This window comes from Drosophila sulfurigaster, chromosome 2R, assembly GCF_023558435.1.
Source record: "Drosophila sulfurigaster albostrigata strain 15112-1811.04 chromosome 2R, ASM2355843v2, whole genome shotgun sequence".
Taxonomy (NCBI): Eukaryota; Metazoa; Arthropoda; class Insecta; order Diptera; family Drosophilidae; genus Drosophila; species Drosophila sulfurigaster.
This window is the reverse complement of record NC_084882.1, coordinates 35,231,704-35,244,140: the sequence shown is the minus strand read 5'-3', so window position 1 is coordinate 35,244,140 and position 12,437 is coordinate 35,231,704. Positions and strand designations below refer to the sequence as shown.

General features: G+C 37.5%; 1 protein-coding gene across 3 annotated transcripts in view; it reads left to right on the top strand.

The window, feature by feature from the left end:
• Nucleotides 1–12,437, top strand: part of LOC133839137 (phosphofurin acidic cluster sorting protein 2) — a 42,252-nt gene that overhangs the window by 24,702 nt on the left and 5,113 nt on the right. For 2 of the 3 annotated variants that reach the window (XM_062270483.1, XM_062270484.1), the window contains exon 4: nucleotides 8,418–8,701. In XM_062270483.1, the coding sequence (XP_062126467.1) occupies nucleotides 8,418–8,701 (284 nt within the window). Of the gene's footprint in view, nucleotides 1–8,001; nucleotides 8,325–8,417; nucleotides 8,702–12,437 lie in introns of those variants that run through there. The other variant, XM_062270485.1, reaches the window with a different exon arrangement.

The window sequence follows — 12,437 nt, the reverse complement described above, 5'->3', positions numbered from 1 at the left end:
CTTGTGAAACGTTCGACGCTGACGTCAATAATATTGTATGTGCTTCGCTCTGCGGCACTTGCAACATGTAATAAGCATTTGCCCGGATTGTGCCACATGGCAACAGCCACCGCAGCATTTGAAATGTGTTTGGGAATTTCTTTTTATACCCGACACACTTAAAGCGAACTAAAGTGTATAATAACTTTGTGGCAATCGACAACTATTAGGTCATAAAATAAATGCCCCTATTAGTGACTAATTGGGGTCATTTATTTTTTAGTTTGATCAGTGAAATTATGACTACATTTTAATTAATAATGTTTGACTAATGTTGATATACTTTGATGTAGAAAAACTTTAATTTTAAGATTGTTTTGAATCTCTGGCAGAACTTTAAAAGAGCTTTTTGTAGTTCGTTGAGATAGTAATTCTACAGATCATATTAATTTTGTTGAGATCTGAGAAAAGGAAATAGCTTTATATTTTTAGTGAAGTTGCATCTAAAATGAGTCTCAAGTCTTATACACATAGTATATCCATTAATAATTAAATTATTTATGATTTTTGAGAATTTGGTTGCGATCGGACAAAAATGTTGAAGTTGTTTAAGAAATAATTTTGTATATTTATTTCTTGCGTTTTAGCTGCTTTTGCTGATAAGCTGGTATATTTTCAAGCCGATGGTATATTTCGAACATGGAATTTGGTTTTGTTTGAGTATTTGTGCGGTATATTATTTGGTATATTTTAAACATAATACCACACTGTTTTGTTTTATTCAAAATGTGAAGCAGCTTTCTTACTTGTTTTCAACACCTCAATTTTGTATAAGTTATATCTAAGGGCTTTATTGCGACGGATTAATAAACTAGGTCATTTCGTAATTAGAATTCATTTCTTCATTACATGGAATAGAAATGCTTTCCAGCCCTTAGTGCAGCAAGTATTTCCCAGTCGAGTCAACTCCTCGTTCAACTTTCTTATTTCTATTTGAATTGAAAATAATTTGTGCTATTTTTGGGGCCCAGAAACCGCAGGCGAATCCGCAAGCACTCAGCCACCCAACCGCCAAACCATACTGAACGACAAAAAAAAAACTCCCTCGACCTCCTCTCGACGCTCTAAGCCACTTTAACCACTCAACCAAGAGCAGAGAAGAATGGTGGGAAAATTCAATTATGAAAATAGGCACAGAGAGAGAGAGAGAGAAAATCATGAAGCAAGCGGCTTTTCTGTGCGACAGCTGTGACAAGGTTGCTGCTGCTGCTTGTTGCAACATGCTCCAGGCCACATGCATGGGGCAAGCGAACTATTCAAGGTGTCGAAACTGTTGAGCAGCACACTAAACTTGGCCAATGCCAAGTAATGCAAATAATATGCGACAACAAGCAAGGTAAAGGCCAATACATGCCACCACTTTCCCTTCCCTTCCCTTCCCCTTCTCGACTCACTTTTTTTGGGGACATGTTGCAGCGTCCTTGCAATTGGCAATCGCTGAAAGTGCTCGCCGACTGAGGCCTGAGCATAACGCCTGCCGTCGCCTTTTCCCCAGTTGGCAACAAGCCCAAAAACTGTAACAAAATTGCACTAACTTCGTCGAGGTCAAAGGGGAGAGGGGAAGACAGGCGATGAGGGGGGTCTCAGGGTCAGCACTTGAACCTCTGGATGTTGGTTGAAGTGCAACTGTTCCATTAGCCACAGACAGGCAGTGACAGGGCTTGAATTACGCTCTCCCGGTTCTCTGCTCGCTTTCTAATTTGCAAAATGAATTTGAGAATTTCGAGGCAACCTTTTTGCCTTTTTTAACCCCCCCTCTGCCCTTCGCCCGCTTGTCGCTATCGATTTTCTTACCTTCGCTTGTTGAATGCTGACAGCACCACGCCCAGATCTGAGAATCCGACCCTCTGGCAAAAATGAGAACGAGACGATAGAGAAACGAGAGACGAGAGTCACATCCCCAGAGACCTAATGCCCAGTGTCATTTGTTAGCCACTCCTGTGGATGGCGTTTTTAAGCTTTGCCTGCGCCTCCTTCTTTGCCACTTTGCCTTTGTTATAAAGTATATGCCCCCAAGTGTGGCAGCCTAAAAAACAATGCCCGAATAATCCATTAAGCATAAGCGAATTAAGTCAAATTAGTGTCTTTATTAGGACTGTCAGAAAATGGCATCAATTAAATGAAACGAAGAATTTCACGAGCTAATTGAAAGCTATCTATAGAGCTTAGAAAAGGAAAGAAATCTACCAAAATTACATCAACTCTTTGCTGATATTAATTGCTCATTTAAATCGATTTTCTTTAACTTTTCTTATGCAAACATGAAAATAACAAAGCTATTCTCAATAAAAGCAAAAGAGTTCGGTTTTATTATTAAAGTATACCAAATAAATGTACTTATGAAGTACTAAAATATACCGAAATGTATACTTGGTATATTAATGTAGCAAGGGGTGTCAAAAAATACATAGAAAATACTGAAATATACCGAAATGTGTGCTTGGTATGATGATATGACAAGCGATGTTAAAAACGTAAATTATACCTAAATAATATAAAAATATACCGAAATATATACTTGGTATTGATACAGCAAGTAATGTGGAGGAACTTAATATAACTACAATATATCAAAATGTGTACTTGGTATATTGATATAGCAAGAGGTGTCAAAACACGTAATATATCTTAAAAATACTGGAATATACCGATATGTATACTTAGTATATTGATGAAGCAAGCGATGTCAGAAAAATTAAAATACCTAGAAAATACTGAAATATACACAAATGTATACTTGGTATATTGATACAGCAAGTAATGTCAAGAAACTTAAAAATACGTTTGTTATGTCAATATACCAAGTATACACTTTGGTATATTGTAGGTATACAAAGTTTTTTGATATTACTTGCTTTACAGATTTATCTGTACTTATATATAAGGCAAGTGATATCAATAAGCTTTATATACCTACAATATACCAAAATGTATACTTGGTATATTGATATAACAAGCGATGTCATAAACTTATAGCTCTTTGAGCTCCGAGATCAAAGTTATATAAGACCCTTCTACCCTTCTAGGGGAATAAAAATTCTAATAGCTAAATGTTTTGCAGTTTGTGTATAAGTTAGCCAAACTGTTGAATCGCTTAAAGTGTTTACAGAATTAGCTCAATCATTTATCGAAGATCAAAAGCACATAATCAATTAAATATTTGCTACGAATTTTGGCCTTGATTCCATTGAGAAATTGCGAATTCATAAACTTTGTGTTAATAATTGCAGAATATTAGGAAAACTTATGTGGCAAATTCCCAATGAATTCTTTTGTAGCAAATTATAGATAATTTTCTCCTAATGAGAGTGAATATTTAAAAAGAAACTGTGCTAGCAAAGTGCTCGTTATTTAAATGAATCCTTGGGTGCGAGCCACATTACTCATACGCAGTGTGGACTGAGTGAGTGACTGAATGATGCCTGCCATTGTAATTTGTAGTTTTTACTGCTGCTTTTGCTGCTGCTGCTGACAGTGACAGGAATTAAGTCATTTGTCCTTGTGCAACAGAGATAAGCACAAATACATACAATATACTATATTGTATAGCAAAAAGGACGAAAAGATGAGCAGAAATATGACAGCCAGGTGCTGTGCTATATTTTGCTCTGCTGCCGTATGAGGCTGCCTCTTGAGCTGGGATGATGATGATGACGACGACGACGTCGCCTCCTGCCTGCAACGTCTACAGCTCTGCTCTGCTCTCATTCTCCTCTGCTCTCAGCCTCAGTCGCAGTCTTGCTCTCGAGTGTTTAATGGCAAAATGCGTAAATTATGTCGAGCAGTTGCTAGGGCGCCTTATTATTGTTCACTTTCAATGGGCCGCCTTCGTCTCTGCTTCACCTCTCCTCTCCTCTCCTCTCCTCCTTCGTTCCTCTTCTTGCTACAGCGCTTTGTTGATGCCTTGGGGTGTCATCTAATGGGCATCGGCCCATTTGTGCTGCTGTCCAAGGTCAAAGCAATACAAGTAAGCGGGCTACAGGTTGTGTGTAGTCGACTAAGATATACCCGGTAGCTATACAAGAAATTTATGCTTATTTTTCTTTGCATTAAGGAGGCGTATTAATAATAATAGCAAAAGAAATTTTACAGCTGAACCTCACAAAATCAGATTATAAAGAAAAGAACATTAGAGTTTGATTAATTAAAAGAAAAATTATGTAATATCTAATTTTTTAGATGAAATGGTATTTACAAAAACCTTATCAAAGAGACGCTTTAGTATTGTAAAACAAACTCAATTTGCGTAGCATTTTCTACTCTAGAATGCCAACAAGTTTAGTCTCTATAGCTTTTCTAGGACTCGATATATAGTTGATTATATAGATGGACAGACAGACAGACGGAGGGAAAATAATATAAGGAATACAATATCAAATTTGTTAGGTATTTACAAAACCTCCTATAAGAGCTGCATTTGTATTCTAAAACAAACTCAATTTATAAATAACTTACTACACTATATTGTCAACAAGTTTTGTCTCTACACCATTTCTAGTCCTTGATATACAACTGATTATATAGATGGACAGAGAGACAGACAAAAATATTGTTATAGTTGTCTTGTGTCGACTTTGCTCACGCTTATGGAAAATACTTATCTAATATAATTTATTTACTTGTATAAAAGCTGTTTTCTTCTAGCTTAATATAGCCTTCTACCTTGTGGTTTACCGGGTATAATTATACTACTTTTTCGTGTGCTACTTTTGTTGAGAGGAGATGTCTGTTCTCTTCTGTTCTTTGCTGTTGTTTATCTGTTTATATCTTGGCCACAGCCACCCCTCCACAACACAACGATAGTCCAGCCACAATTTGTGTGTGTGTGAGCGTGTTTGTGTATATAAACATTGAACATTAAATCAATGTCGTTCGCCGCTTTTCAATACGCTTTTTTACGCTTTCATTACTCATACGCCGCGTAGAACGAACGCGTGGGCGAGATCGCTCCGCGTGTGCTGCTCGTTTGTTGTTTGGGAGGCGGGGGAAAACTGATGCTTAAGGGGCGGCGGACATGTGGTTTTTCCGCAGGGGGAGGATGGGGTTTTGCCCATGACACGTAGCCAGCTAATCATTGAGATTGCTTCGCTCTTGGCAACACTTTGTCTGCCATTTACATTCGCACTTTTTTCACGGACGGAGACAACATTTGTGGATTGAGGTGAAATTTGCGCGCATTCGTGGAAATTTAATTAATAAACACACACACACACACACAGAGAGAGCACTAGGCACTGCACTGGGAATTGGCAGACGCTCAACTGCTCGCAAATAAAGTAAAAGAGGGGATTAGCTAGAAACTGAGGGAGAGAAAACAGAGTGGGAAATGTAAAGACGCATTATATTGTCATTAAAGCTGGCAATTGCCATGGAGATAAAGACAATATAATTGCAGTGCAGATGCAGTGCACAATCCCCCCTATTCCAGTCTCAATCCCCTCGTCTTTTTGGTCTGCATTCTACACTCTACAGCTGCTCCACTTCACTTGGCAGCCACTTGAAGTGGAGTCTTTAGATCGCTGTTGATCGTTGACATGCCAATTGTTGAGCATTACAATGCATTGTAATGAGCAGTCAAGTTTCGAGTGCAGATTGCAGAGAACTCGACTGGAAGATACCCTGAAACGAGAAAGAATTACGAAAAACATAAGCTGGATGTATGTAGGAAATAATTGAATGATAATTTAGTTAGCAGGAGAAGTAATGCTGCTTTATTATTAGATTATTATTATGTTACAAGATCTGCAGACTCCTTTTTATAGACAACATAGGATAACTTCTACTTTACCTGTACAACTTTTTCCATTAATATATTTTTATAGCTGTTTTCTTAATTTACATAGCTGTATAATATACAGATTCTTAATAAATACTAAATACTACATAAAATACTAAAATATATTAAGTATTAATACTTGATTTAATATGATAATAAAATAAATAAAATAAAGTTGTATAATATACAAATTCTTAATAAATACTAAATACTACATAAAATACTAAAATATATCATGTATTTATTACTGGATTAAATATTATAATAAAATAAAGTTGTATAATATACAGATTCTTAATAAATACTACACAAAATACTAAAAAATATTAATACTTGATTTAATATGATAATAAAATAAAGTTGTATAATATACACGTTCTTAGTAAATACTAAACACTAAATAAAATAGTAAGATATATTAAGTATTTAATACTTGATAATATGTTAAATATATAAACATTATTTATTTGCATATATTTTTGGGAACCTACAGTCTTCTTCTTATATATGTCCAAATTTATATTTTTTTGCTGTCACTATTCCTTCGCATTCAAAGCCAACAATTTATTTTAAGGGTTTATTATATTTACAAATTTATCTGCTCTCCCCTTTCGCTTTGGGGGGGGATGCTCGTTTTCTAATCAGTTAACTGTTTATTTAACACTGTCAAATGTAACACTTATCCACGCGCACACACACACACACACACACACACACATAGACAATCGACTGTTGCTGGGGCACGCGATGGACAGCCCAAAAAGCAAAAAGAGAAAAACCAAAAAAAAAATGTAGTTTCTATTAGTCGCCGGCCGGTAAATGGCTGAATGGGAATAGTGTGTAAATGATAACGACAGCGAGACATGCAAGGCGAATCAACAGCAAAACAAATCAACAAAACAGACAGCGAGGCGGACAGATGGATGAATGGATGGACAGATTGACAAAGGCATAGATCAACGCATTTTACTCGGTAGACAATAAATAATAACACACAGACGTCGGCGGTGACGACGACATAAAATCTAATCAGACTTGTGCAGCTCTTGCTGCTGCTTCTTTTTGTGCATTCCAATCAGCCCGAGCTTAAAGCCTTTACCCCATGGTCAAAGCAAGCAAGAGCGAAAGAGAGAGCGTGGGAGAGAGCCAGCAAGCGAGCGTGTCTAGGAGAGCGCAAAAGAGAGAGAGTGAGAGAGAGTGCAATGCTCGTGCAAGTGCTTTCAAGTTTGTCTCCGCCGTAGCTCGTGCTTGTAAATAAGTGTATGTATGTATGGGTGGGTGGCGTGTGGGTGCGTACGTGTGTGTGTGTGTGCTTGTACGTGCGTGTAGATTTGTATATATACAAATGTATGTATGTAACTCAGCCTATCGATGACTCGATGATTCGGTGTGTCGTCAATTGACTGAATCGATGCGTAAAAATAACTTTAATAAGCGGCATTTGTTTCGCCCATTCCCCAGTCGCAGCCGCAGCCCAGTGAGAGCTTTTATACACTTGTTTACCGATATCGAACATCGACTGTAGTTAATACATGCTTATGTACGTTTACGTGTATATGTTGTTAGTTGGTGTGTGTGTGTGACCGACACCCGCGCAACCAGAAACGAGGGCAGTTCATTAAGTTGTGAACTTTTCGTTAAAACAGTAAATTACTACAGTAAGTTACTGTAATAGATAATGTGTTTGTTATCGGTTAAGGATGGGTCAGTTGTCTATTAAAATTACTAAACAAAAGATCGCCGCTCTTTATTTTGTTAATCAATTTAATTAGCGCCAATACTGATAAGAATTGTTTTGAAGCAATGCGCCATTTTTGAAATAGCACAAAATTGCGATAGACTTGTTGCGCACTTGTTGAATGACCCTCGCAAGTGCCCCGTTGTTGTTACCCGGCAGTGCTCAACAATTTCTCGCTATGATTTAAGCAATTTCCCCGGTGCGCGGCCAGCTCATCGTTGCTTAGTTTGTTAGTCCGACCATCGCTCAATGTCGGCTGAGAAAGTGGCGCTCTCAGTTGCTGCAGTCGCTGTCGCAGCTGGCGTCGCTGTTGCGTCGCCGTCGCTGCGCTGCCCGGCTCGGCTGTCGGGCGCAGTCAACACAAAACGTGTGAAGCGTCAGCACAGCGCATTCATTTAACTCGCGAGCGTGCAACGAAGCGCACGACGAACCAGAAAAGCCGAAGAGCACAAACAAACAACATACGTAGCGAGAGGTTGAAAGAGATGAGCCGATAATTCTACCTCGATTCACAAAACGAGCGAGGCTGATATCTTGTGATTAATTCAACGGCAACAACGAAAACAAAGAGCAACTTGCGCGCGCGTGTTTTTTTTTTGTTATTATACTTTTTGGTGATTAAACTGGGAATACGCAGTTGCAGTCTCACATCAAAACAAAACTTAATAACAACAACGCAAAAAGAAGCTGCCGGTCACGTCGCACAACAAGCTAAACCAAAAACAGTTAACAACTCCCAAAAAAACAGCGAGACAGACAGTTTGTCATTCAGTATGTTTTGAATACTACGTGCCAAATGAAAGTGTAACATTTTGATAATTTGTGTGTTTGTTTTCTCCTCTCTTTCTTCTTCTCGCATCACAGATCGCATCACCGAGTATTCGGACGAGGACGAGGAGGCCGAGTTTAGTTCGGGTGAATTCAACGACGAGGCTAACGATTTGGCCATAACGGGCTACGATCAGAAGCGCGATTACAACCCGGCCAAGCATGATATGCGCAAGTATCGCAACAAGCTGCAAAGATCGGGCATTGAGGATATCGCAATAGTCGGACACCATCCGCATCAGCATCATCCCGTCGTCGTCGACAGTGACAGCGAGTTCGAGATGAAAGACAAGAGTTCGTCCCGCGCCAAGTTCAGTCGGGTGAGTCAGACAGTCCGTCAGTTAGTTAGTCAGTCAGTCATTATCAAAACAGTCCGTCAGTCACTCCCTCTCTCTCTCTCTCCCACAAAACTGTTTGTTGTGTAAGTCTCAGCAGGTGTGCCCCACTTTTTCGACCGCCTACTAATTTCAAATAATTGTTTGTCATTTCTGACATGGCCACAGTCAAGGGCGGTTCAAAAAGGTTTCAATTTTCTTTTTTTATTTTATTTTAGTTGGCTGATTAGGCAGAGAGCTATAGAACAAATATTCCAGCCAGCTATCTAAACACGAATACAATTATGCATGCGTATATAAATATCGGTAGATTATACACCTGGTTGTCTCTTTACTTTTTACCGCAACTTAATTAAATGAAATATAAATTACACTGCTCAACAGTATTTTAAAACCCGAACGATAGAGAAGAAAACTTTATGTAAATACAGCCCAGTGTGTACCAATTTGAATAAAAGCTAAACAGTGCAGTATTATTCTTAAAATATATTAAATATACCACCAAAATATACCATATGTTATAATTGGTATTTTGATATGGTGCTACATTCAAAATATACCAGATTGTCAGCAACCATCACTAAGATTCGAAAATTAATATATGTACCTTAAAAATACTTAAAATAGACTGAATGTTCTAATTGGTATATTGATATAGTACTATATTCAAAATATACCAGACTACAAATTATAGATATAGATAGTCAGTCCAAACAACTAAGAGCCATAAATCAATCTGAGGAAGTTGAACCGTTTATTACAATCTCTTTTCTTGAAAGATTTTCCCTATATGCGAACATATACCGAATACACCGAATGCTCTAATTGGTATATTACTACTAGTACTATATTCAAAATATACCAGACTACAAATTATACTAGATTGTCAGTCCAAACAACTAAGGCCCATAAATCAATCTGAGGAAGTTCAACCGCTTATTACAATCTCTTTTTTGAAATATTTTCCCTATTTGCGAACATGCACATAAAAGGTTCGCAATTTCTGCTTATTGATCAGGTCTTAAATTAGTTTGTTTTCTATAAAAACATTGTCTAGCTAGCAACAAGTTATTTTGTGTCACCCAATGCAAAAAAAAAAAAGACTTTCTAGTTGTTATGATCGCTCATTTCGCCTGACTGCAATTATCAAAGGCTTTGGCGTGTGACAATGTTCTACATTAGATATACAAGCGTATGAATATATCTAGATATCTACATACAATGTACTATAAATGTTCTATATATTTTTGGCTATTGTTGTCTGTTGTTGTTTTCAAAAATTGTTTAGTTGGTGACGCAATAAATAGAGACATAGCGACACTCGACTGCAATTATTTCCTCGTCAAAGCAAAGCAGAAAAAAAAAAGTAGAAACATTTCGAGTATTCACTTGCACAATCGCATGAAATAGCTTAAATAGCATAATATAACCGATAGCATATACATATGTGGATACATAACCAGATATTTGGCTATAGGAATGTGCTGTCGCATTTGTTGACAATTGTTTTGTGTTTGGCCTTCGCAAGGCAAAAGGCGCTGCTGCCAAGGTTTTTGAATGCCAGGCACAGAAATAACATCAGCAAAAGGTTCGTTCCGTTCCCTCTTCTGTGATATGGACTAACGAAATTGAATGTGTCTATTTGCCTTTGAAGCTACACACACAACATCCTACACTACCCGGTTATTATCGTAGAAGGCATTGAACACACCTCCACACACACACACACACACACACACACACTCACGCAACTCCCACGCATTGCAATTGCAATTGCGAGCGCCTTGATGTATGCAATGCTTTTTGCACTCGCAGCTCAATGAATAACTGATTGACTGACTTTCTGAGTGACTGAATAGAAATTGCATTTGCGAAAATGTCAAGAGTGGAAAACTGAAGACACAGAAGACTGGCAGATACTCAGTACTTCTTAGGGTCAAATCCTGCTGTTTGTCTGTCCGTTAATATGAACAGCTATATTTTAAAGACTATACAAAATAGACAAACCAAATATAGTTTAAGAAAACTAAGAGTGGAAAACTGAAGAACCAAGCGATTAGGGGATACACAGTACTACTTGAAATCAACTTTTCCAAATACTGCTGTCTGTCTGTCCCTCCTTATGAAGAACTATGTTTGTATATCTCAAAGATTACATAAAACAGACAAACCAAATTTAGTAAAATCAAACTGAGAATGTAAAACTGAAGACACAGGCGAGTAGGAGATACTCATCACTATTTGAAGCCGACTCAGCCAAATCCTGCTGCCTGTCTGTCCGTTCATATACGCAACTATATATCAAAGATAATAAATACCACACAAACCAAACATAGTAAAAGCAAACTCAGAGTGGAAAACTGAAGACCCAAGCGACTAGCCGATACTCAGTACTACTTGAAGTCGCCTTAAGGCCAAATCCTGCTGCCTGTCTGTCGGTTCATATAAACAACTATATATCAAAGCTATAAAAACCACACAAACCAAATTTAGTAAACACAAAAAAAGAACAAAAAGCAAGACTTGAGTGAGCCACTCGATTAAAAACCTATTTTTATAAGGCGAAAATCGTACATCAACTATAACTACACCTATTTAACTTATCAAGTTCATTGGACGTTGGCAAGTTAACGCAAATCGTCTCCATAATAGATCCAATTAGAATAATTGGGGTGGCAATAGATGAGCAAAGCAAAAGGACTGACGCACATACGAATATGTCTCTGACTTATGGGCTTTTTACCTTTTTCATTTATAATTAGAAAATCAATTTCATATTTCGATGCGTCAAAGACAACAACTTGGGCGTATGTAGAGACACACAGACAAAAGAGAATCAGTTCTTAAGCGCTTTTATAAATATTTAAAGAACAAGAACTAAGAACGAGGCCAATTAGAAGCCAAAGCGACTAATTTCCAACCCAAAAGGGGGAGCACATGTTCCCCCATCCACAATCTACGCAGCTCCCCTTCGAGCACAGGTGTAATTTAAGCCTGAAGCTTTTGTTTTCATTGCTTGTCAGCATTATGATTGCCGTTGTTGTTGTTGTTGTTGTTGCTGGGACTGTAGCTGCTGCTGTTTATTAATGTGCCTGCCAGGCCTTTATGGCCAGGATCATTTAAATGTCTGCCGTAGATAAAAACTCGCTTAATGACAGCAGACAGAAAACGACAGTCAGACAGCCGGACCGACGATTTTTCTCTGTTTAAAGCATCGCTGATGCATAAATTTTGTCAGTTGAATTCCTGAAGATTGCCCAACGACCTATAGCTTTTTAATGCTATATATTGTGACTGTAAAAAGTAGTGAGAATGAGCTTTAAAAATAGATGAGAGTCTTAAAAGCAGCTTTAAATTAGTATAAAATTATGGCAATAAACGAAACTCGATAAAACTGTCGTATAACATAACATAACTTTGGCGATCTTTAAATGAAAATGGGCAAAATAAAAAACATTATTTGAATACTTTGAAAACTTTGGGATTAGAGTTAAATGTTTAATGAAGATGGTTTTAGTTTTTATGGTCAGCAATCAAGAAGTAGAAGGAGGAGAAACTTTTTAAAGAGGATTTAAGCAAAAGGATGCGAAACTCAGAGAACTCAGATTTTATAAAATGTTGAGTTACTGAATTTGGTGGCTAAGCACTAGGCTGAAATCAGATTTAATTATATTCATCATTGATATCTTTTAATGATACTTGGAAAAAACTGTACTAATTC